Source organism: Lampetra fluviatilis, chromosome 1 (assembly GCF_964198595.1).
Source record: "Lampetra fluviatilis chromosome 1, kcLamFluv1.1, whole genome shotgun sequence".
Classification (NCBI taxonomy): domain Eukaryota; kingdom Metazoa; phylum Chordata; class Hyperoartia; order Petromyzontiformes; family Petromyzontidae; genus Lampetra; species Lampetra fluviatilis.
In genome coordinates this window covers 39,824,860-39,851,945 of record NC_136275.1, presented here as the reverse complement: position 1 = coordinate 39,851,945, position 27,086 = coordinate 39,824,860, and the positions used below count along the sequence as shown (strand labels likewise).

Here is a 27,086-nt window from a genome sequence, read left to right as displayed (position 1 = left end):
CTCCAGAGTGGGATCAGTTGAAACCAAAATACAAAGTTCCAATAGATATCCCGAGGACGTCCTCGACAGCGCACGGTGGAATCTTCTGGGTTTATTTTTTGACAATTTCCCCAGCCCACTTTGGGGGCCACTCCGCTATATATTTGAGCTCGTGCGTGACTCGACGCGATATTCGGGGGCTGACTTTTTCCAGGTCGGTTTATTGTTTGGTGTGCCCGGGAAACCCAACGCTCTGCCTATTTTGACAGAATTAGCAGAAGTTGATTTGAAAATTCCCCATCTCTTGTTAACAACTCAAACAAGTTAATTCGCTGAAGCGTAACAACAACATGAACACATGCTGTGTGACTTTAAAAACCACACCTGACAATACATTTACTTTTTGTGAGGTTCCTTTAAAACTGCTTTCAGCCTACAAAATGTGAAATTTTTTTTAAAATTCCAGGTGAATCCAATATAACCAATGTAAATTCACCAATAAGTAATCAATAACTCACGGAACCCAGAACGGACACGTTTAAGAAATGAAGCAAAAGTTGATCGCCAGGAATGACATTTGACTTGAGCCGCGTCTGTCCTCGTCGAGGTATGTACGTCCTGTCATAATTGGTTCAATTCTTCTCTGTTTGCAGTATAAGGCTGAGTCAACTTCTCTGATCCAGACGTCACCATGCCGTACAAAGGTGAGTGTGGCGATGATGAGGACCCCATGCCATTCCTGAAGCCCACGGATTCGGAGAAGCTGGAGTTCCAAGCCCGTCCCTTTGACATCAAGAAAAACTGTTGGGTCAAAGATGAGAAGGAGGGCTTCATGCAGGCGCTGATCCAGGATGATCACGGAGACAACACCGTGTCCGTCAAGTTTACCGTCAATAATGAGGTAAAAACAACAAAACAAAACACGTCGGCTGCTCGCCGACAGAATGTTAGGGATGTCTGGAGACATAAAAGCAAGGCCGCAATTATAATATATATTGGGGGGGACACACATGCCCCCCGATATTCAAATATGCTCAAAATGTCCCCCCCAATATATTGCTATAAAATAGATTTCTGTTTATATGATTGTGGTTATGGTTGTACTTTATGAATCCCTAATCTCTGCCATTACATACAATGAAACAAGAAATGGTAAAAAAAAGTAAAATCAGAGCAATGTAACACAATACACTATTCGACATTTGGTTAAAAAAAGAAGTCCATCCCACGTGTTAGTGAATTTTTTTAGATTTTAGGCAGGAAATTAGTTTTCAAATGTAGATATTTTTCTGGGTTGGGACCCCCAGACACCCTGGAAGATTTGGTCCCCCCCAATGCTGACTCCATGGCTACGGCCTTGCATAAAAGAAAAGAAAAACGAGGGAAGATGCCACGATGCGATGGTTATCGCAACGGGCTTGCGATTCCAAAAGTTGTGGCGCTTCAATCTCTTGGCTCAACGGCGGGAAACATTTGGCGAATGTTTGTTCTAATCCACCGGTCTCTATCCACCCAGCAGCAGAAATGTGTACGGTATTCCCACCTCTTCCAAAGCCGTCTGGCCAGCGTGGAAGAGAAGGCCAAAGTAGCCTAGATCCCTTCAGTCAGCAGCAGTGTGAGCTTGCTATCACTAAAACTTGCTACCACAGGACCTCATTCATAGTCACCAGGTAGCTTTCGTTGTGGCTTATTGCAGTACGTCGCTTGTTCGTGTGCGCAGATCGCCAAGGTGAAGAAGGACATCGTGCAGGAGATGAACCCTCCCAAGTTTGAGCAGATAGAAGACATGGCCAACCTCACCTTCCTCAACGAAGCCAGCGTTCTCAACAACCTCAAGGAGAGATACGTCAAAATGCGCATCTACGTGCGTATGATATTTTTTGTGAATTGTCTGCGCGCTTTACTTCGTATGGAGGGGGGGGGGGTTGGGTTTGTTTATACTCGACAAGTCAGATAGACGTTTCATTCAATCACGAATATACACAGCACTGCATAGATTGCTATGCTGTTTGTTGTTTTGTTATCGCAGCAGTTAGTAGTTAGTGGATTTGAGTCGTTGTCAACCTGAGTTCAATCTGGCACATTGTAAATAAAGTATGTTTGGCAAACCCGCATATCACAATGATATGTATAATAATACAAAAAAATGTTTGCTATTTAAAGGCAGTCAGAAGCACATGTAAAGATGAAAACATCATCATGTTAACAATGACAGAGAATGTTGTAACATACTTTGTGATGAAAAATTCAGGGTCCATCAGGCCAATTATAATTGTGAACTATGAACAGAGAAAATGTAAAATCGCCGTTGTTACTAACATATTGTACAGTAAATGTCACCCACCATACTTGCATTGTGCATTTGTTCATTTGATGCAGGACATTGTTATGATTTAGTGACTTCTCTTTTTAAGAATATGGTAAATATGGTAGGATGTGAACATTTTAAATGCCTTTATTTTTATTAAACACCACGAATTATACAAGACTGATGCTGACTATTTGACCGTCAACAATGTATTTTTACATCAAGTGCTCAGAGATGCCTTCATTGATGTGAAGTGCACTATACAACAAAAAACCACATTGATCGATGTTAACAGCAATTCTTCAAATTAATAGAATTTTTTTATAAAGAGACCGGGTGCCCGGCAACATTCCCCCGCGTGATAACGGTGCAAAAGAGCCGCGCAGTTAATCGGATATCCTCCCAAGTCGACGTAAAGACTCTGATCGTGAACATTCCGCTGTGTGCAGACCTACTCTGGGCTCTTCTGCGTCACCATCAACCCGTACAAGTGGCTGCCCATATACGGGAGCAGAGTGGCCAAGATGTACCGTGGCAAGAAGCGCAACGAGGTGCCACCTCACCTCTTCTCCATCTCCGACAATGCCTACAGCGACATGCTGATAAGTAAGCGGCTCCGCGGAGAAAAGCCCACCTCCTCACTCCCGCTGCGCCCCGTGCGATTTGCGTACACGATTTTGCCGCGCTCGTGCGCTCGGAATCGCGGCGAGGTGCCGGGAAGAGAGGAGCACCGACGCACCGGAGATCGTCCGCAGATGGAGAAAGGTGAGCGGTTGGGCCTTGGGCAGAAGGGACGAGAGCCCGGTGGTCAAGAATAAAATAACGAAGAGGCGGCCGAGAGATGGGAATGCGTCCAGGGGGGGGGCTGTACGTCCACCGAAGAGATGGAGTGATGAGATGGGTTTTGTGCGCAGGTACTGGATGTATAGTTACGTCGCTGGAATCTTGACAGGTGGCGGTGGCTCGGGAAGGACTTCATCCATCATGGCTAATGATGCAAACTTGTGAATCAACATGCATGGGTGTGCACGCTCGATAGAGCATCGCCATATTATTGTTGCGTGCATGTTTTTGTAATGCTCTCATGTTGTTTTTTTTACCTGCAGATAAAGCCAACCAGTCTATGCTGATTACGTAAGTAATTATTTATGCTGTACATTATTTATTTATATGAGGATTTGATTCACGGCCAAATGTAGCGTCGCTGGCCAACCACATCTGAACTATCCTAACACCCCCACTGCACCAACCTGCACTGACCAGCATGGCGAAGTTGGGAGGCCCTCATCCAGCAGTGGATTGAGAAAGGCTTAAACGTTATAATACTAATTATTATTTTATTAAAGGAAAAGCTATTGAGGCAATACGAAGCTCAAGAGGCCCGATATTCATGAAAAATCTTGGGGTGCATGAAATATCAGCTCAAATTTAACAACTATCACACAACAACTGTATGTATATGTTGAACTTCGTTCGCACCGTACGTAGCCAAGCAACATTAAAATAAATTAATTTTTATAATGTATATCTTGTTTGTATATCTTCTTTTACCTCACACTACATCCTCTATTTTGTCTAGATGTATATTATCTCACTTCACATGTACCTCTCGTCGCTCTTGTCAATATCTCTTCTGTCATCTCACTCGGATTGTTTGATTTGAAAGGGGGGCACACAACGAGAGATTTGCTACTTAGGGGACGCAATGGGCTATACACTTTTTAACGTATTTATTAAAATATTTTATTTGGGTGTCTCTTGACGCATACATAGCAAACACATAATGACACGTATACACGCATTTACAATATATAAAATACAATGAACGTCACACCCAGTGGGATACGTAATAAATACGTGGAAAAATCAACGTTTGACTTACACTGCCGCTTTATGCAGAAGGCACTCTCGCTGTCACCGTTTTAGATTTCGAACGTTGGGGCTGCCACGTGTTATACCGCCTGACGATAGCCTGGTGGTGATGATGATGACAGTGGTGGTCGCATGCATTTTTTGACTCTGTATTTTTTGTTATTTTCCTTCCCACGTGCCATTGCATCAGCGGGGAATCCGGTGCCGGCAAGACTGAGAACACTAAAAAGGTCATCCAGTACTTTGCCAACATTGGAGGAGGCAACAAGCAGATCGACCAGAGCAAGGTGACGGTGCTGTTAGACGACGCTTTGCACGTGCGTGCGGCCATCGCGCTGCATGCGTGGAGCCCTAGGCAGCTTATCTGCGGAGAGAAAAGTTATACCCACTGCTGCTGCTGCGCTCAAAGAGTGCATTGTGGGAACGGTGGTGGTGTCGAACTGTCACGTCCGTTTGTAAGTGAAGTTATTTTCAGTTTTTTTTTTTTAGATGGTGCTCATCATCATCATCATTACTACTACATACAGCTTCAACCTCTAGGCACCATGTTTAATATTTAATAATTCATTAAGGCTTGTTCTATTCTCCTTCCAGAACAGTCCCAAATTACATGTCTCCCGCTGCTGGACAACCCTGTTGTGATTTTAAGTTTCTTAAATCCCCCCAACCCACCTCTGTCCACCCAGCAGTACGTGACTGGTGAACAGCGTGTGCCACTTGTGCTGGGGTAGAGCGTGGGTACCCTTGCAAGACGTCTAGCCAGCGTGGAAGAGTAGGCCAAATTACCATGTAGAGACCCCTCGAGAGCTCCAGCACATTTGCAAACAATTGCATTGCTCATATACTTTTTTTTATTCCTATTTTTTTTTGTGGTTTGTTTACCTTTCCTATACTTTGCACACCTATCGTGTTTGTTTTGTGTATTGTTTGTTGTTGTAACTTTTTGACCCGCTCCTACTGGACATCTGCGAAGAAGGAGCTTTCATCGGATTTCTCCAGGATAAATAAAAATTCTGATGTACCTTTCATAACCACGTTTAGACCCCCACTTTGGCCGATTCCCTCCGCCATGATTCACAGGTTTGCAATCCCCCCCGTGTCCCCTCTCACATGATCACCGCTCACGACCCAGAGCCCGATCAGTCATCTCCGATTGCACAACAGGAAAAACAATTCAATTCAGACACTTTACACATCTAGATTGTGTCGTGAAACAATACGCCCTTCCAAACCCCGAGCTGATAAGTTCCTCTGTATATTAAATGAGGATGGGGTTGGTCACAAAAAAGTATGATCAATTGTGTTTCAATGCTTTGCAATTGGGAATGTGTGTATTTGTGTCTGGTGGATCCGGGGGTTTGTGCATCATGGGCATAGCGATTAAAAGAAGAGGAAATTGGATCGTGAGCCACTCGTCCAAGTTTGCGTTATGGTTATAATGAGACTTGACAGTTATTATTCAGCTTCCCATTTATATTTTTGGTCTTTTTTATGAAAAAGCAGAAAGCATACCTGTGCTTTACAACAGCGGCAATCTCACAGTATATTGCAAGTCACTCAACGTAACAAAGGTTAACCTCGCAGACTGTTGTGCTTTCTTTGCCTGCAGCAGGCAAAACTTAACGTACTTTTCCTTTCATGCATAGGGCTCCCTGGAGGATCAAATCATCCAGGCCAACCCTGTGCTGGAGGCCTTTGGCAACGCCAAGACCACGAGAAACAACAACTCATCCCGATTTGTAAGTCTTCTATTGGTTCGGCTTTTCGATACGGTTTTACTCGAGGGGAAAATAGCAGTTTTTGCGTCTTTGAGTGGTGGCGCAGCAGTTCGAGCACGATTGCTACGAAGCCAGTGTCCTGAGACGCACACATGACATGAAAAAACGATGTAAAAAGAGTCATAATTCATTCACTTCGTCTCCACTAAATGTGATCTGTGTGTGTTTTAATGCACGCATGCTTCAATGTAGATTCATGCTTTTTTGCCTTAATAGGGAAAATTCATAAGAATCCATTTCGCCGTGTCTGGAAAACTTTCCGGAGCTGATATTGAAACATGTAAGTGCAGCTGCCTTTTAACACATATTTACTCCTTCATTATACAAGTGACATGTTTGCTAAATTTATATACGCTAATATTTTTTATTTTTTTATTTTTTTTTATTTTATGATCACACTGCTCATTCTGGGACGGTCTGCATTTTTTCCCCAGATCTGCTAGAAAAGTCTCGGGTAATCTCCCAGCAGCCTGCAGAACGAGGCTACCACATCTTCTATCAACTCCTCTCGGGGAAAGTACCCAACCTCCTAGGTGAGGCTTCCAAGACGTTTCTGAAACGGCTAAAATCTCTCACCTTAACAAGCGGTAGATGTAATTTAAATCACGTCGTTTGTGCGTTAATGGTGCCACGGTTTTCATGCGGTAAACCAACGCATGCGTTTATTGTCAGAGCTTTTTTTTCTTACACATACAACTGAAAACAATCACCGACATTTTTGTTTTTAGTACAACTTTTCTTGTTAGACACATGCAGTTGCGCTCACGTCTCTACTCTTTTGTCTCGTTTTTATCCATTCAGAGGAAGTCGGTCTGGTCAAGAACCCGAAGGAGTATGCCTCCATCTCCCAGGGCGTCACCTCTGTTGAAAACATGGACGACGCTGAGGAAATGATGCTCACCGACGTACGTCGATTTCTAGAGCAACGGCGCGGCCTTTTTGTCAGCCTGCGCTCACTCTTCAAAACGTTCACGCGGGGTGGTGGGTTTTTTCGTGTCGGTGCGGCAAAAAAAACGAGTGGCGGATGCGTGTCGCCGCAGCGCCGTGGGTTTCAAAAACGTGTTCGCGCGAAAGCAACCGGCGCTAGGCTCTGTTAAATACTCGACGGGAAAATGTCAGGTTTCTGTACAAGGATACGGATTTTCGTTTTATAGGGTGCCTTAGCAACTGAAAACGACTCACATCATCCCATCTCAACCATTTCAATGCCTTGCTGCAGTTGAACCAGGGGCAGCTCTCCCTATGCCTCACGAGTTATTTACACCACTGGCATGTGAATGGGCTTTAGTCTGACTGAAAATGGCACTTGAGTCTGCCACTTGGGGCCGATGAATAATCTGCTCCCTAAATGTTGGTGGCACACGCAATAGAGGGCCAAACTCTATTCCAAGTGCTGCATTGTGGGTGTCAGAAACGTGGTGAGCATTATAATTATTGTGGATTGAGTTCTGTGGTATCATCAAGGTGATGGTTTAATGTTCAAGACAAATTTTGGTCCAGCTGGTTCACAAGTTGATAACTAAACAATACATGCTGGTAGGTGATGGTTTCAGCCTGGTCACCTATGGCTGAACAAAACACAATTGCGTTAACATTGGCTATGCATTAAATTTCGATTTAAAGCTTTCGTGACTGCAGGGATTCATCTTCTTGGTTCTTTCGGTAAAGTCACGTAGAAGGAAAATAATAAAATAATAAAAATGAAACATAATAAAATAATTCTCACGACGTTTCGGCCACAACACAACCTGCCGTCTTCAGGTGGAGAACAGGTCTGTCAAGTAGACAATTCAGACTCTGTCTACTTGACAGACCTGTTCTCCACCTGAAGACGGCTGCTTGCGTTGTGGCCGAAACGTCGTGAGAATTATTTTATTATGTTTCCTTTTTATTATTTTATTATTTTCCTTCTACGTGACTTTACCAAAAGAACCAAGAAGATTGGCTAGGCACTTCATTTGTTTAGTTCCTCGCCGTGGCTTACATCAGCCACGAGTGATGCCTGAACCAGGCCCGGCTGGCCTCACTCATGCCACCAACACGCACTCACCAGCATGGAAAAGTGTGCGCAAATAAACCACACGTGACTGATGAGGTGTGGGCAGGCCTTCGTCCAGCAGTGGATTGACCATGGCCTGTAATTATTCGAATTATTATATAATGTTACCACAACAAAAAATATAATGGTGCAAGGCCATAATTTTCAGGTCGTAACTAGAAATCTTGTTTTGGAGTGTTTGCCTGCTATAAACGTCCACGTGATGACTCGTCACTTCGTTGAGCTATCATTTGTGATAGCGAAGTCACTTCTTAAAAAGAGCTGCATAGCTCAATGGCCCTTACCTGGTTAGATAAACATAATAAAGTCACTGTATGCATTGGGTATAAACATGATATGTGGACACTACGGATAGGCTCTTTGGGAACGTTAAATCAAGTCTGAGGATAAGCATTAGGTCACTGTCGAGAACATAAGTAGCAAAATAAATAAGCGGACAATAAGCTTCCTTCACATATCGGTCCATCAAACGAAGACCCATATATAACGGAGAGGGTCCTTACTTATTAACATTTGCCCGTTCACTCACATTGGTTCAAACAAGACTGACTTTCATAATCAACGTTTTTGGGTTTAGATCGCGTTATTTATAAATGTGTCGTAACCCTCCACCACCCGACACGGCCAATCAGTAAAAAAGTGTCACGTTGACAAAAGACAAATAGTTCACTGCTTTAGCCCACCGGTGTGTTGAAGCGTGAAACCACAACATTTACAATTTGAGTACGACGTTTCGCTGGTAATTGCATCCAGCATCATCGGGCAATTCGCCAGAATGGTGAGGCTCTGCTGTGTCTCCTGTTCTTATATAGAGCAGCAGCAGGGTGACGTCATCAAGACTGACTTTGCTGATGAGACACCGTTGAAACCGCTCCATTGTTTGGTTGTGTCTGAACCAATTTTGCAGAACTTACGCACACCGAGAAAGCCACGTGGCTGATGTGAAGCGTCGAGGGACTTATACGTAAAGGGAGGGCATTGTCTTGCTTGCTTGTTTTGTCACAAACCAGACGGCAGTGGCTTCTAGGAGGTGGCCATTATGACGCTTGCCACAGACTGTCGAGGCAGCGAGCCAAAAACAACACTGCACTTGTGACTCTTCTTGACAGGTGTTTAAAATACGGCGAAAAGCAAAGTAGGAAAATACACACGTGTTTTTTTTTACACGTGGCAATGTGAAACAATATTTTTTTCATCATTATTATCAATGGATTAAATAAACAATGATATAGTAGGAAAATACACACGTGTGTTTTTTACACGTGGCAATGTGCAACACTCTTTTTTGTTGTTATTATTATCATCGTTAGAGTAGACTAACAATGATGGCTGTCCAAAAAGACAAATCCACGTATGTGTCATCATGTTTAAAAATATATATTTACAAACACTTCTGTTATTATTCTGAGGTCATCATAACTTGTTACTTAACACGTCTAATCTTACTTTTTCCACTACTGATAATGTTTGGTTATATACAATATAAGCGTCGATGTTCATTTAAAAAAATTGGTGGCTATTACCACTGGCAGAGCCAGTTGGGAGGGGTGGCACGTGCCCCCCCAATGATCCGATCGAAATCCCTAATTTCGATCGGATCATTGGGGTTTATTAGTAATTAATCGGAATTTTGCGACCCCCACTGCCACTGTGTAGTATATTATTATGTGCCAGGGACTCTATGAGATGATAGGACAATAGTCTGAGTCCATCATTGGCAATAAGAACGGCAAAGCAGGTATAAGTGACTCAGAATTGTGCGCAGTTTCGTATTCAGTTCACGACTTCCCTGAAGGCATCAACACCTTCAGCGAGCGCGATGCCGATCACACAACGCGGTTCGAATTCGACCCTCGATCGATGGCTGCGCCATCGCCGCACACGCGTCGAAGAGACAAGTGCTTACTTACTAACAACTCCTCTATCATTTTTCGTTGCTGGAGGGGTTGCCCCCTTACCTGAAAATCCTGGCTCCGCCATTGGCTATTACGTTCATTGATCTGAAGAAGATACAAAAAAGTGCGTTTGCAAATGGTTTGTTTTGTTTTTGAGATGTCTTCTTTCCTGTTGCTTGTTTGGCAGGAAGCCTTTGATGTGTTGGGCTTCACTCCGGAAGAAAAGATGAGTCTGTACAAATTGACGGGCGGCATCATGCACTTCGGCAACATGAAGTTTCGGCAGAAGCCCCGAGAGGAGCAGGCGGAGGTCGATGGCACAGAAGGTTTGCTATGTGGCCCTTTGCTTTGCGCACTGGACGTTTCGTCGTGCCAGAGAACGTATTGTCCGTGAGTCTCGCAGCAAACTTCATGTGCAATGGTTTTTAATGATCTCCCGGCTATTTCGTGTGCATCGCAGGTGGTATACAGCCACGGGATAGTGCATCTTTGTTCGTTTATTTTCATGATAAATTTGCCCCTTTAAAAAAAACAGATAGTACAAAGTCGCTTCCTAAATTGGCCCTCGGAATAAAAAAAAAACTCCGTGATGCAGCCGGTGACCTCCACATGGCATTATCTCAAACAATACACAACTGAATGTCAATATAAACTCTAAAGCTGCATATTGAGCGAAGGCACGGCGTGGTCATTATTTGATGGAGGTCTTGCAGGAAGCATTGACCACGAGTAGGTCTTCGTACTGAGAAAATGCTTCCATTCAGCATCCTAGCCACGGTGCATCTCTCCGACAACAGATTAAATAGCAGTCAGCTGTGCCTTGCCCATCCATCCCAAAGGCCAATTCTTTGCCTCCAATGACTGTTTTGCCCCCCCCCCCCATTGTCTGTTTACAACCGTTAGTCCAGGCGATGTTCTTAGTCACTGTTGCGATGCGAATCCTAAACGTTGTCACACATTCTTGGACGAATCATTCAAGATTGTAAGTTACTATTGTATATCATGAACCACCAACCCCCCTAAGGAGTAGAAATGTGAACATTGTTTCGGTGAGTATTGGGTTGTATTTTATTCACTTCGCAGGTAATGCTTTTTTTGGTTCTTGTCAACCACTCAAATATTTAATTGAAATGGAAAATTATCATGTTTCATAAGTATATTGAATTACACATCATGCTACACGTGCCATTGTTATGATTAAAAGGTTTTTTTTATGCAAAATGACAAAGGCATTGGGAGAAAAACTACACTGCCTAAAATGTCTGAATGACAAACTATTTCCAATTAAATTGATTGTTATTCCCATTGAAGAAATGTGTTTGTTCATAATGATAATATTATAACACCAATTATTATAGAAAACTAAAGTGAGTCTCAAGGCACCAGGTCAGGAGATTCCTGCATTCACATCTTTGGCAATTCTTAAAATCAGCAGTAGTAGAGAACTCATCAGGACTTCTGATTATCGCATCCTCTCAACTTGACTAAATAAATAAAGCTCTGTTAAGTATGATAAATGTATGCACTTATGCAATTTGTACTCGTATACTTTCATTTATTTTGATGTATTTGTTTTTCGCGGCTTGCCAACCTTTTTTTCTATTTTGCACTCGGATCGTTTGTTGCGTTGCTTGTTGTCATAACTTGCTGAGCCGCCCCGACTGGATATCTGCTTTGTAGCTAATTGGACTCCTCCGGTGTAAACAAATTGGAGAAGGAAAACACGAATGTTATGCAACAAATTTATAACGTATATGTATCCGTAAGTAAAAACAATAATGCATGCAGTACCTTTAAACGAATTGAATGTATGTATTGTTAAAGGGAAACTAATTTGTAAATGAGTTATCTCACTAGAAGTCAACCGTGGTTACCAGAGGAATGTGGACATGTCCATGGCTGGGCTGGGCTGTAAACAGGAGATCGGCACAGCCTCATTCCTCATTCGATGATGAAAGCCACGAGCAATGATTGACATTTAATTTGGAAACGCTCACTCACGTTCATAAAACACGTGTCTTGCCCCGTTGGTGTGGCGTTCTGCTTTGATGGTGTGTAGTGGCGGACCGAGTGGCTTGCCTGGCAGGGATTGACTCGAGCGAGCTGCAAAAGGGCATCACGCGGCCCAAAGTCAAGGTTGGAAATGAATACGTGCAGAAAAGCCAAAACATGGATCAGGTATGATATGAAGGTTACACCGTGCCAGATAACCGTTTTGTCTATGTGCTATTGTCGATAAGAAAACATATTTATAACAGCTCGCTGCCCTTCTCATGTTCAGTTGTGCAAGGGTGCTGCAATCATTAATCACGTCTGTTATCGAGTATCATCGTCTGGCGGGGAATGGAACATACCGCATTAGTAGCAGGGCCTTGCCTCACTCGCTTTGCATTTTTTTGTACTAAAATCACACTTTCTAGATTTGAAGTTTTCGTGAGTGCAAGGATTCATACTCTTTGCTTTCTTCGGTAAAGTCACGTAGGTAAAAAAATTAAATAAATTAAATCACGACGTTTCGGGTGCAACGCAAGCGTTCTTCTTCAGGTGGGGACAACTTAGTGAAAGCACACCGTGATTTAATTTTTTTTTAATATTTTACCGACGTGACTTTACCGAAAAAACCAAAGAGTATAAAATCACACTGACATATGTTTCAAAATCATCTAATTCAATACCTTTGCAGAACAGCCCTAATTGTGTCGTGATTAATTTTGCACGTGAACCCCGTGAGGTATGGTGAATGTGCACTAACTTTAAAACACACAGCTGGTAACTCGAATTAATGCCCGTGAAAATGTATCGTGGGGTTCTTTGACAAAGCAAGTATATATTTACAGATCTTGGCTCTGTTTACGTTCAGGAGAAAACGCAGAAGAGCGTCTGAAAGTGCACGCGTGTTTCCTTTCTCAGACCGGAATAATGACGGCTACTTTTGGATCTTGACTCCGTATTTCCGTTGCCCCCCCCCCCCCCCGTGTTTTTTGTACTTGACTCAAAAGTGCGTGTCCTCGATCGGTGCCTTGGCCAAAGCCATCTACGACAGAATGTTCAAGTGGCTGGTGGCTCGCGTCAACAAAACCCTTGACACGACCAAGCCGCGGCAATACTTCATCGGCGTGCTGGACATTGCTGGCTTTGAGATCTTTGAGGTGAATGTCTGCGTCCGTTTGTCTCCTACACCGCTGTGCGTCAGCCGCTTGCGTTCCACATGTTACACCGCCTGGAATCGGGATGCATTTGCCCCGTTGTGTGCCTAGAGCAGTGGTTCTCAAACGGGGAGCACGCGGACCTCTGACCCCTGGAGTCCACGTGAGGGTGATTTATAAACGTGTGACATTACATCACCGTGCACGAGAGTCATTGGTGAATGGTCACGTGGGAATTTGGCGATGTAAAATAGCTGAGACAAAATGTCAATCCACATGGTAACCGAGAACAATATGAAAGACCTTTCTAAACTCGTTGATGGTGAACGATGCGTGTTTACAAGAGGACCCAGCAAAGCGCAATCAAATGATGTCACGCGCGCAGAGTGCCCGTTTATTCTTTTACACGCTTTTTATTAACTCTGTCTGTTGTTGTTGTGTCCTCAAATCTTGTAACTCAATTTTTACCTACTTCCCAATGTGGTATCGACTGCAAACTTGGCATACTTATGTCATACTGATGACAATACTATATTCTATCATAAAAAAAATCATATTTTCAAACAATCTTTTTACACGCTTTCTATTAACTCTGTATGTTGTTGTTGTCGTCCTCAAAACTTGTAGCTAAATTTTAACCCACTTCCCAATGTGGTATCGACGGCAAACTTGGTATACTTATGTCATACTGATGACAATACTATATTCTATCATAAAAAATATATATATATTTGTTTACATTCTTTTTTTATATGTTATGTTTCGGCTTGGGTCTAATTGTCCATGGTCAACTGACGTTGGCTGTAATTGGCCACGGTCCCGTACGTTATGGCAAGCTTCGGGGCCACTTCCTAGAGTCGTAGAGTTCTGCCATTACTAGTACATTTCATTAAAGCGTGTATTTTTTTTTAAAGTTTATTTTTAATATTACTTATTATTCGCTTGCAGTCACTCGCGAGTTAGGGTCACCTCACAAAATTGACAATTGGTTAAAATATTTACGTTCATTGTTCATAACATTTATTTCTCAGAACCATGTTGGGGGTCAGGCAAGACGGGGTGGGTGTTGCTAGGTTGTAACAAGATTCAACAAGGGAAGTTACAGCAGCCAAACAAATGTTGAGATCCACTGCCCTCGAGCAATAATAATAATTAGTCTGGAATGCTACGTAACTATAATTTTTAATAGAGGTTTTTTTTTTGTTAGATCGCGTAAACATATAAATGTGTTGTTAAACCCGCCACCCACCGACACAGCCAACTCGTAAGGGTTGTCACGTAAACATAACGTGCCAATTCGTCACTAATACAGCAACACCAGTGTGGTGGAGAGCCAAGCCACAACATTTACAATCTGAGTACGACGTGTGTTAAATTATCTATCATTTTGTTGACGGGGAAAAACACGAATAAGAGTAAAGGACACATCCTTTACGGCTCGGCTCGAAACGCGGCCAGCCCCATAAAGTGTGGCCAGGCCCTGAATATATAACAGGTCCCTGCGGGGTGGGCTGGTAGGAACGAACAAATGAATGGCTATAATAAAATGAAATTGCGGGGGTACGATACGAAGGGAGAGTTTTAGGCCTATTTCTAGGCTTTAGGCCTAGCTGTAGGCTTTAGGCCGCTGTGAGTTAATTTTGAATTTAAATGTTTTAATTAAAAACTATCTCAGGGAATTATAAGGGAATGTTACACTTGTTTAGCCAGGAAAGCCTCACTGAGTCTAAAGGTTTTTGTAGGGTCCTGCCAAGTGTTTGCAGTAGGGGGCGATGTTGCTACACCTAATCGGACATCGGACGGACGGACGATATAATCTATTGTAGGCTGGTTCACTTCGTTCCTACCAGTATTAGATGTTGAATGCTGTGCGTCCTGCAATACCCACACCTCTTGACAAAGTTCTGCAGTGTAGAGGAACACATTTGTCCGTACAACGTGAATCATTAACCTGTTGAGTTATGTTGATTGAAAGCCCTTCTCTCAACCTGTTGTTTAGATATCACCCACTGAGGGTTATTACGTTCGTCTTCAACTTCAGAGTCAAACCTCTGCCAGCTAGACACACTGGGGTGAGATACATGCTGGGTATAGGCACTATCCGGCATACTGCAACGTAATTGATACCAATGCGTGCATGTAATTAAAATTGAATGCAGTTTTCATCGAAGACATGTGATTGACAAGAAATAACAGTCGACTATATAAATACACAATGTACATTTTTGTTGCAATTGAATAGCAAACGAATCACTGCTGTGCAGTTTAATCTGGGCCACCGTCACTGTGAAGCAGATGATGAAGCTAGGCCCGATGTTTAGTGGTTGTGGAAGGTTGCTGGGCTTGAAGCATTTTTATTGGGTTTATATAATAATGGAACCCAAAACAACGTGCAAAATCCAGAGCACTAGCAACGTACACAGCATCCAGCATAATGGATTTCAGAACCCCATGCAACAGACAAGCAGAGATGTATAGCATTTCTACGTACGTATCAATGTCATCCTGGACACCCTTGCATATGAGATGTTCCATTTGGAGGGATTTTTCCAGGTGAAATATTTTCGTGAATGAAATGAAATTAAAGTGTACACGGTGTAGATTGTCGCTTTAGAATCGCGAGTGCACACACGCTGCACGATTCAATCACGCGCACACGCAACTCAGAACAATGGCACCTGCAGAAAGTGGGAGCACAGTACTTAGTTATGTATTGCTCAAAGGTTGAAACTGGAATCTCCTAATGGGTTCTAAATGTGAGTGAGTGACGATGCCGATATTGATAGCGACGATGACTTCGTTTGTGATGACGACGACGATGATGACGATGATTATGGTTGTGTCGCCAACGTGCTGCATGAAGTTCAACAGCTTCGAGCAGCTGTGCATCAACTTCACCAACGAGAAGCTGCAGCAGTTCTTCAACCACCACATGTTCGTGCTGGAGCAAGAGGAGTACAAGAAGGAGGGCATCAACTGGGTCTTCATCGACTTCGGTCTCGATCTCGCTGCCTGCATTGACCTCCTGGAGAAGGTTTCATGTCCAGATTTCAATTTGCCGTACACTTTACTTGTGTGTATAGTGCCATAAGCGTGACGTAAGCGTGCAACGTGTATCCAATCCTGAGATTCGATTCTTTACAAATAGTTGTATTGGAAAATTTCCCTTGCATTTCAGCATACCAATGCGCGCCATGGCCAGATGCATGTTGTGCGTTGTGCGTTTATTGTGTTTGTTATTGCTGTTGATTGGAAAAACAAGTTCTGGGCTGTTTCGCAGAGTTACGAACAGGCCCAGTAATGAACGAGGCATGAGCAGTATGAATTTCCATGCTGAGCGGCAGAGGCAGCGCTCATAAATACATCTTGATGCGAAGCTCTTCCTGAATCCCAATTAAACCAAAGCAATTACCAATGGACATAAAATTCACAACAACGAGGCTACCCACATTCATCATGGCCAATTGAGATTGCCTCCAAAGACAAAGATCCCCCGTATAGCCTGTAACAGACGGTTGTGGCAAGTGCTGTTAACGAGCACCTATGAAGGCCGGCACGGCACACAAAGGGGTGGGTGGTGAGCACCACACCCGGCCGCCTTTGTCTCCCCAATGCCGTTGGTTGCATTTATGTTGAACTTCTTTCGCACCATACGTAGCCAACCGTGCAAATCGGAGATTAGCACTCACTTAACGCTAAAAGTCGACCACGGGGACGCCCAGGACCGGTTCAGATAATTGTCACCGGTGTTGGCCGTGAGCGAGACTCGAACTTGGGTCACGGGGTTCATTCGCGCAGTGTCGCGCTAACCGCTTCACGGCGCTAACGAACCCAGCGGCAGTGCAGCGCTAACCGCTAACCGCGACACTGCCACCCCAACCCACCTTTAACGTGCGGTTCGCTTTTTTTTTTCCAGCAATTTCTATTTTTAACGTACTTCTCCCCTGTGCAGCCGATGGGCATCTTCTCCATCCTGGAGGAGCAGTGCGTCTTCCCCAAGGCCACGGACGCCACCTTCAAGGCGGCCATGTACGACAACCACCTGGGCAAGTCTGCGCCATTCCAGAAGCCCAAGGCGGGCAAGAAGGCTGGGCAAGAGGCCACCTTCGAACTCCTGCACTACGCTGGCACGGTAAAAAGGCATCCCGACAAAGCGTGCACACGAGTCGTGCATAAGCTGAGCGCGTGATGGCTCAGGTTACAGTCGCCATCGGGCAGCCGCTGTCAAATTGGCTTTGTCCGCAAAGCCCGACGTGGGAATTTTGACAAAAGAGATTTAATGGACGGGGTTTAGTGGTTGTGGGTGAATGAAGAAAGCTGATGTCATGTTCGTGATGCGTCCGTCCGTCCGTCCGATCGATCAGCTATTGACCTTCACTCTTGAGTCACCCAGCTTCGCTGGCAACGGCACTTCAAGTTTTCTAACATCAAATGTAATTGCGTGGGGGCTAAGCTTTATAGCGTGCTGTTAAATTTCACAAGGGGCTGGTGTTGTTAACTTGCTATAGGGCTTCGCAGGGTCACTCTGTCACGCCGTCACCCGTTGCGCTTTGCAATTGTGCCGCTGTGTAAATTTAGCGGTTAATTCAATTCCCCCGCGCTGTTGGGAGGTCGCCAGGTTATCTTAGGGGTTCGGAGCGCAGAGATGGCGGTGCGGAGAGCCTGCGCTTGAATCTGGTCGTGATTGAACCGGGCTGTCGAGTGTAATCATGAGTCGGCTGCCTCAGGCTAGCTACCACAATGCCTGCGTGAGAATTTAAAAAAAACACGAAAACGGACGCAGCGTGACATTTGTGTGCCGCACTTCCATTTGGCCAGATTTCTGGCGATGAGAATTAATAAAATACCGTCTTGACTGTCAATGCGACAAACGTGACTCTGTGCCAAAGCGTGCATGAAAGTGCTGCCCCCTCGTGTTTAACTCCGATTACTTGACGAGATTTCCTAAATTTTGTGACTATCTCCTTACAACGGACCGTCGGGGAGGGCAGAGAAAGCGCTTCATGGATGTCCCTTCGTGAAGAACAACTTGAAGAAGGGCACCAACTCATGGATAACCTCCGCAAAGGCGGTCGGGCGTGATGCTGGCCAACCACCCCCTCGTGTACTGTTCCGGCCTTCATAGGTGCTCGCTAACAGCACTTGCCCCAACAGTCTGTTAAGACTATACGGGGGGATCTTTGTCTTTGGGGAGGGGTGGGGAGAAATTCACTTCTCTTGAAAATTGGGGACGAACCAATTTAATAACAGGACCCTGCGGGGTGGGCTGGTAGGAACGAATAACCAAAGAATATAAACATCATGTATTATTACACTTGTTTAGCCAGGAAAGCGTCACTGAGTCTAAAGGTTTTTGTAGGGTCCTGCCAAGTGTTTGCAGTAAGGGGTGATGTTGCTACACGGACGGACGGACGGACGATATAATCTATTGTAGGCTGGTTCACTTCGTGCCTACCAGTATAAACACATACAACTACGTCGTCTCCCAGGTGGGCTACAACACGCAGGGCTGGCTTGAGAAGAACAAGGACCCGCTCAATGAGACGGTGGTGAGCCTCTTCCAGAACTCCAGCATGCCCCTGCTGTCAGTGCTCTTCAAGGAGGAGGAAGCAGCAGGTGATGCCCGCAACGAGGTGCCGCGAGGCAAACGCAACCCCTTGTGTCAGTGCCCTACCTTATTACGGACCAATTCAGACATTATTGGTCACCTCCATGCCACCTTGTGCATCTCAACGTTCATCCTACAAAGTCCCATCACAAGAGAGAAACACAAACAAATAGACACAAAACATGTTGTTGCCCGTATTGCAACGGCTGCATGCCGTATGGACCTGAAAACTCAATTTCCCTGCACAATAATAACCCGTATGGGTTGACAGCTGTTCGTATGCCTGAGTGTACGCGAATGTCGTTTTGGCAGGAACCTCTCGCTCGCCAATAAAGGATGGGGCGCTGTGTGGTGCAGTCCCGTCAGCACACCGCACTCCCAGGGCCACTTGCCCCAGGAGTCAGCTTTGTCTGTGTCTCTGCTCGCTACTAACCGCACTTGCCCCACAGTTTGTTCGAGGCTACACAAGGGAGCTCTGTCTGTGTCCTTGCTCGCTACTAACCACACTTGCCCCAGCAGTCTGACAGAGGCTACACAGGGGAGCTCTGTCTGTGTCCTTGCTCGCTACTAACCACACTTGCCCCAGCAGTCTGACAGAGGCTACACAGGGGAGCTCTGTCTGTGTCCTTGCTCGCTACTAACCACACTTGCCCCAGCAACCTGTTAGAGGCTACACGGGGGAGCTTTGTCTGCGTCTCTGCTCGCTACTAACCGCACTTGCCCCAGCAACCTGTTAGAGGCTACACGGGGGAGCTTTGTCTGCGTCTCTGCTCGCTACTAACCGCACTTGCCCCGCAGTTTGTTCGAGGCTACACGGGGAAGCTTTGTCTGCGTCTCTGCTCGCTACTAACCGGACTTGCCCCAGCAACCTGTTAGAGGCTACACGGGGGAGCTTTGTCTGCGTCTCTGCTCGCTACTAACCGCACTTGCCCCAGCAACCTGTTAGAGGCTACACGGGGGAGCTTTGTCTGCGTCTCTGCTCGCTACTAACCGCACTTGCCCCAGCAGCCTGTTAGATGCTGCATTAAAGTATGCATACAGTACAGTAAGTGACATTTCAGACGCTTCTTCAGGCACAAATGTGCTATGAAGGGAGGGCCATTGCCCAGAACGTCGCCCATCACATATCAATTATAATTGATACGTAATCAATTGTAATGATTTGATTACATAATGGTGCCACAGTTACGTGGTTGGGGTAGATTTTTCTCCGGGCCCTCCGGTTTTTCCCTCTACATTTAGAATCAACGTCACGCATTCATAGTATTTGGCTGCTATACATTTCCACGTGATAAGCCACTTCGTTGGGCTATCGTTTGTGTCGCTTCTGAAAAAGAGCTACACAGCTCAGTGGGCCTTACCGGGTAAAATTAAAAATAGTTTAGTTTTTATTTTTGTTTTTTTTCATTCCCAGCCAGAGCTAACATCGGTAGTGAGTGATATCTTAACCAGTTTTTGACCTCCCCACCCATGCCCTCCACCAATCCACACTGACCAGCGTGATGAAGAACGGCCAAATGACCTTCCTAGACTGACACGGCATGCGGAGGCCTCCATCCAGCAGTGGCATGACGAAGTGATTGAGATCGTTGTTTATGATTGTGAATATGTCTATTTACGCAATTTTTGGCGTAAATCTACCCCTTGTCTCCGTTACTAACTGTGGTAAAAATCAGCTAACGTGATGCATTTTTAACATTACATCAACATTGATAACATAATAAAGCAGCAGTGGAACTTAATAACCACAAATAGCACATACACGGTTGCGGTTGCGCCATTGAACTGTAAGCGAGTGACTTTTCAAATAATGACTGTGTACGTCACTGTCCTGTTCTGAAAATACCTCGTGATGAATTTCGATTTAAAGCTTTCGTGACTGCAGGGATTCATCTTCTTGGTTCTTTCGGTAAAGTTACGTAGAAGGGAAATAATAAAAATAAAAATAAAATACAATAAAATAATTATCACAACGTTTCGGCCACAACGCAAGCAGCCGTCCTCAGGTGAAGAACAGGTCTGTCGGAAAGACAGCGTCTGAATGGGCACCAGCAGGCTTGGCAGCGTATATTTAAGCTCGTGATGGTTAATTAATGATTTAGAATATGCAACTGGGGTTTGTTGTTACGCGTTTGTTTTGTCAAAACCACAATGCACAGGCGCAACTGGCACAAGAGCGGAGTCATCGCTGTGAAAGCGACGCGTCGTTCCTTTATCTTGTCGCATCTATTTTTACTTCCCCCCAGCCGGCGCCAAGCAAAAGCAGAAGAAAGGATCGGCCTTCCAGACCGTATCAGTGTTTTATAGAGTGAGTTCACCTTCCTTTATATAATCCAGCTTTCGTCTAAGTGTGTGCTGCACAAGCACAAAAGAGCCTTTTTCGAAATGTTTTGCCTTTTATATAATTTGTATTGCCATGGAAAGGGGCCATTGCCCAAAAATGTTGCCTATTTTCGTATATATATGTTTTTCCTTCTTAAAAACGCGGACTTGTTTTTTGACAATCCAACTGGATAATCGGCACAACTTTCACGCTTTTTCACCACTGTCATTTTCATCTTTCATATTCAATCTCGAAGACAGATAGCGGATCGATTTTATTTTGTTCAGCAGGAAGGGCCCACTGAGCTGTCAAGCCCTATTTCACAGGCGTCCTGCGACGGGTACAGACGTTATACAGAACAGATCTTAGCAACACAATCGCGGTTACATAGGTTACGATGCATCCAATAAGAATCTGCTTTAATGATATATCACACGCGGTGTGCTCTCTGTAGAGACAAATTGTGTTTCCCACTGCTGCGTTCCGCAATCCAGGAGCAGCTGAACAAGCTCATGGCGACTCTTCACAGCACCTCCCCTCACTTTGTCCGCTGCATAGTCCCCAATGAGTTCAAGAAATCAGGTGAGCCAAGTCTCATCGATAATAAACTACCGCTGATTTATTGAAGTGTAATGCGTGCAGGCTTTCGTGATTAATATTATGATTCGGAATACATTTCTTGGGGCTAGAGCACGGTAAGGAGAATGTGTGACCTGTACCATCCCGCGTCCAAACATAGCCGATTAATAACAACGCTTTCACGCGATAAACAGGCAAAGCGATTCATCTTCTTGGTTCTTTCGGTAAAGTCACGTAGAAGGGAAATAAAAAAATAATAAAAATAAAACATAATAAAATAATTCTCACGACGTTTCGGCCACAACGCAAGCAGCCGTCCTCAGGTGAAGGACGGCTGCTTGCGTTGTGGCCGAAACGTCGTGAGAATTATTTTATGTTTTATTTTCTACGTAACTTTACCGAAAGAACCAAGAAGATGAATCCCTGCAGTCACGAAAGCTTTAAGTCGATAAACAGGCAAAGCGATGTATCACCGCTTCGGAAGCACCACCGCTGTTGTTGGAGAGGAATCCACGCACATCTTACAATTGGGTACCACGTTTCGCCGGTCGTCATGACCAGCATCCTCCTGTGATCTGACCCAACACATTAATTGCGAATCATTATTGAAGTGTGTTCGTCACTCTGCTTGTAACTCAAAACCAAATGTAGAACGAGGATGAGCAACGCACTAAAAGTAAGCAAAAAAAGCAACCTTTCCACGTTGCACGTGTTTTTTTGTATTTCAAAAAGCGTGACCTGACCTGGAGAGCAGGCAATATCGTTTCAAATGGCCATTGGTCCGTTGTGATTACTTGCTCGGAACACCTATGGGTGGATGTCTGAATTACTATATTTTTCAAATCATCGTCCGTCATACTGCTACCGATGTGGAAAAAAGATGCTTCTCCATTATTCTGCTTTTAACGAATGAAATAAAACTACAGTGGTACAATAATCGTTCCCTGTGTGCACGGGATAGCCTTCCTATGCGCTGGGCTGCAGTGGCGAGACGCTGGCGTTTATCCGCCTGGAGTCAGTGTGGCATTGACCTGGCCGAGTGAACCGCAGAGGTTTGCAGTTCAAGCCCACGTGGCCGTCCCGTTGAAGACTGTGCGTGCATTGACCAAAACATATTTTCGCCGTCTGCTTCACAGTGGATGACTGAGATCATAGGAAAACAAAATATATATGGAGATGTTTTGAAAACTGTCCTTCCGCTTTGAAGAAGAGCCTTACCTGAAACTTTGTCTTCTGTATACTTTTGTATTGCTCTGGAGAAGTGGCTGTACGCCGTGTGTGGCGGCCAATTTTTTTTATTTCGTTCAATTTAGAAAATTACTTTCAAATTACAGTTGAGTAAAGGCAAGCGCACAGCAACGTTGGCCGTCTTGTGTAAAACGACTGCAGACTATGATTGTCTATAACACGTGGTGCCTTCTTTTATATAGCCTTGCACTATAAAGAATGGCACAAACACCAAAAGTGCTTTTGAATTCATTTCTATTCAAGTTGAAATCTTTCCTGACACCTTCCTTGCTCGACAGGGCAGTGCATGTATAATTTTACCCAGCACTTTTTGAGGCACTGTTGTTAGATCATGCAGAAGGAATCGCGTGACGTGATCACAGATTGGCAGGTCTACGAAAAGCCAGGACAGCAAATATGTTACTCACATAACCAAGTAAGGCCCACTGAGCTACGTGGCCCTTTTTCAGAAGCGACCTGGCCACAAATGACAGCTCAACGAAGTGGCTTATCATGTGGAGATTTATAGCGGCAACCAAATATTCAACATACCTGGCGAGACGGCCCAGCACGTTGGCCGCTTGTAGTTAACGGTTCGAATCCAGCGGCCGCCCTGATTAATACTGCAAGTGTAATCATAATAATTAATGTGTGCCGACGTTAGGGTCATAATTTCCCATATTCGAAAATTACCTGCAAATTTACTCGATTGGGATTCTACTTAGCGATTATCGCCACGTACTGGCAGACTCATGCACGAGCTCACTCTTGCAAACGAGACTCATCCTGAACTCTTGATTTCTCAACTGGTTCAACAAAATACACTTAACCTAAGTTAACCGTCATCCGTAGGCTTTTTTTTTACCGTGCGCTGTTTTTTTTCCCACATGCAAACATTCTCGTTAAAATACCCAACGCTCCTGAACAAGTATTGACCAACCCTGTGGCGTGACCTTGTTTAAAGGGGGAGGGTGGGGTGGGGGTATACAAAAACCCAGGGGCGGGTGGTGGGGAGTACACGACACAGTCAGCACGGTTGGCACGTACGGTGCGAAAAAAATTCAACATATATACGTAAACAAACTGCAAACAAATGTGAAGCGGATCGAAAACGATACGATCTGCATTTGCATATCGTGCATGATGCTCCAGCTCTTCAAGGGATTGCGCTAACTCCACTGGCCGGTAGGCAAATAGCAGTGGCAAAACAGCGGAATCTTCGTGTAGAGTCGGAATCAGGGCCAGTGACGCAGCTGAAGGAAGCTGGTCCTTGGGAGGGAGGTAGGGAGGGAGGGAGGGGAGGGGAGGGAGGGAGTGGATGGAGGGGGGGGCCTTTTTAGCCACCCCAGACCCGTCCAGATCTTGAGACATTCCGTTTTTCAAGGTTACATGAAAACAACAACAATTATTCTTAAGTGCTGAAATGCATCATGATTTATGCAAATGTTCTTTATTTTCAAGTCATTGCGAGTGAATTATTCTCACCGTATAACAAGTGAATGGAAGGTCAATAAAAAAACCTGGAATAAGCAATGAATCCAGAAGTTGGCAGTTAATGTCATCCTGCCATTCACATGTGTAAAATGTTCGGGGCACACCAGATGTCAGAGGCTGTAACCATCAAGCAACACTGCAGCAGTTGTAAACCAAGAGCGATATTGCTTTAGCACAAATTGGCAATTTTTATTTCCTAAAAATAAACACTATCTGTAAAATGGTGCAACTAAACGCAACGACTAGGAGCAAAATAAGCCGATAAAAAAACCTTAAATTCCAATTTGGAATTGAAATCAGTTTAACCACACACTTTAAGTGCATACATACTGTACATACGAGTATAACACACAAGCAGATCTCTGTTTTCAGCCACGGAAATATTTCAACGTTTCCAGATTTCTTTTAACACCATAGACATGGAATTGAGCTTGGCTTAAGACGTCCGTCACATAATTTGAGGCTTGTGGGCAATTCGAATTTCCATTCTAGCAAAGTACGGTTCGTCGAAATCCTAATGCCGTCCTGCAGAGACAGGCGTGTGTGGCGGCTGCATTCCTTGAAGTCACATTCTTTTTTTGCGCGGAGGTTTGCGTGAATGCGACGTGCGGCCCACACAGAAAGCCCCGTCGCCTCTGTGTTCTTGCTGCTGTGTGATCTAACGGCCTCTGGCCTGACCTTCACACAGGCATGGTGGACGCTCACCTCATCCTGCACCAGCTGGCCTGTAACGGCGTGCTGGAGGGCATCCGCATCTGTCGCAAAGGCTTCCCCAACAGAACTCTGTACCCCGAGTTTGTGCAGCGGTAAGCCTGACCACCCATCCCGTTGCAGCCAAAAATCACAATTGCCTCCGTGATCAAAGAGACGTCGGAAGGTGCGCGCATCTGCTCAGGAGCGGGGAGATGGCCGAGACGTGAAAGCACGTTCGCCACTTGTTGCATCGTTGCTGTTGGAGCCCAGCTGCCACCCTGGGTAACACCGTGGAGGAATTAACCTTGAATACTTACATTCTGCTTCGTGGTGAACGTCAACGACCTCATGACGTTCTATATTTTTTTTAAGTCGTCTATGTGTGTCAGTGTCATAGTTCAACTTGGCAGAATTACCAAAATTACTGAATATTAAACTAGATTCTAATATTACTTAAATGGGGAAAAAACAGCATAGTAACAATGCCCCCCCACTACTAAACCAAGACCCATTTTCAAGGACATCTTGTGTCACATAGGGAGATCTGCCGTTCGGGGTCTCCTTGGCCATACTGCAGTAGGGCATGGTCGAGATGAGATGTGATAAAGCGCATTGAGTTGGTGAGACATTTGAGTGCATTACAAATGCAAATTCCTAAGCTTAAATGCAAATCCGTATGTGTTAGTGGCCCTGAGTGAGTCACAAAATCCAAATTTCCTTGCCTGGGGGGCAAGCTTTTTCATAGCGTGGCATCTGTTAACTTATCCCAAACTACAGCAATACCTGTACTTATTGTATTGACTCTGTAAGCATGATGAGTTGAGTCATGCGCCCGTCTCGAAAGCTAAGCGAGTCAAGATCCTCCAAATACGGCACACACCTGAAGTCAATTTATATCAGCGGCTGTCAAAATATTTTGTTTAAGAAGTAACAGCAAAGTTACTCTAGATGTATCCGAGGCTCTGTCCCTGGGTGCTATCATTCCACATGCACATCCTGTTTTGTCAATCCGCCGCTGTATGGACGGCCTCCCCATGTTCTCTATGCCATGGGGGATTCGTGACCATGCTTCACCACGCTGGTCAGTACGAGATGGTCAAGGAGGGTGGGAGGGTGGGAGGGGGTACAGAACAGCAGTGGATTTTTCTTCACTGCCCTCTGCCCATGTGTGTTATACGCATGCTGGCGACCCGTCCAAGCACTATCCAGGCTCAAAATCTGCTGAGCTTCCGAGATCGAACATGGTTAGGTGCTTTGCGCATGATGTTTTCGTATTTACGCGGCGTTACCACCTATACAATGATATATACTCAACGCATGATTGCTATGTTTAAAGATATAACATTTATTACCAAGTTATCAAAAAGTGTTTCTATGTTTACGTGTGTGTATACTTTACAGAAATAAAAATTCGTCTGTGTATATGCTATATCGCAATGTGTAGTTGGTAGATTTTCTGTCAAAAAGTGTTAATGTAGTTCGAGATTCATGACACATTTCGATTTTTTTTTTTAAAACGTGTTTTGTTTAAAAGGAATAATGTCACCGTGCGTTTTCTTTATCTCTTAGTTACTCAATCATTAACCCAGTTGCTGGAAAGACGGAGACTGATCCTAAGGCCATCACAGAGAAGGTTTTGAAATCCACATATCTCGTGGAAGATGAGTATAGGATTGGCTTCACGAAGGTGAGAGAGATGCAAAGCGTTGCAAGCAGAAACGGGGGACCGATTCATGCATGTGCTTTCAGCGCCACCGTTGCCCTGAAACAAAATAATATTCCAATGAAAGATTAATATTTGTTGATTTTGCGTGGAGCACAATCAACAAATATCATACGAATGTTTTTGCCGTGGTGAAAGTGAATATAAATTTGCATGTATTTAGTTACGTGGCGTGGTGATTATTATTGCATAATCGGGTAGTGGCGTATTTATTCATACTGATTGATTTAAAATGGGGAACCCACCCAAACAACATAGTTTATGAAGTCATATTGGTACTTCATTTCATTATCATCATCATACTGATCAATCCCCTGCTGTATGAAGGACTCCCGAAGCTGTCACCCTCTCTGAAGATCCCACGATGTAAAAGTCCAATTGTACACAAAGCTGATCTCATGA

At 44.5% G+C, this 27,086-nt stretch overlaps 1 protein-coding gene across 1 annotated transcript in view; it reads left to right on the top strand.

The window, feature by feature from the left end:
- The first annotated feature begins 757 nt into the window (after positions 1-757).
- LOC144930970 (myosin-16-like) overlaps positions 758-27,086 on the top strand; it is an 81,603-nt gene continuing 55,274 nt past the window's right edge. The window contains exons 1-19 of the mRNA XM_078854832.1: positions 758-880; positions 1,700-1,843; positions 2,737-2,893; positions 3,394-3,421; positions 4,350-4,452; positions 5,806-5,898; positions 6,154-6,217; positions 6,372-6,470; positions 6,739-6,842; positions 10,079-10,217; positions 11,951-12,069; positions 12,891-13,040; positions 15,901-16,071; positions 16,990-17,169; positions 18,527-18,662; positions 20,892-20,953; positions 21,463-21,550; positions 24,957-25,074; positions 26,531-26,648. Coding sequence (XP_078710958.1) covers positions 812-880; positions 1,700-1,843; positions 2,737-2,893; positions 3,394-3,421; positions 4,350-4,452; positions 5,806-5,898; positions 6,154-6,217; positions 6,372-6,470; positions 6,739-6,842; positions 10,079-10,217; positions 11,951-12,069; positions 12,891-13,040; positions 15,901-16,071; positions 16,990-17,169; positions 18,527-18,662; positions 20,892-20,953; positions 21,463-21,550; positions 24,957-25,074; positions 26,531-26,648 — 2,142 coding nt within the window. The 5' untranslated portion in view covers positions 758-811. The remainder of the gene's footprint in view (positions 881-1,699; positions 1,844-2,736; positions 2,894-3,393; positions 3,422-4,349; positions 4,453-5,805; positions 5,899-6,153; positions 6,218-6,371; positions 6,471-6,738; positions 6,843-10,078; positions 10,218-11,950; positions 12,070-12,890; positions 13,041-15,900; positions 16,072-16,989; positions 17,170-18,526; positions 18,663-20,891; positions 20,954-21,462; positions 21,551-24,956; positions 25,075-26,530; positions 26,649-27,086) is intronic.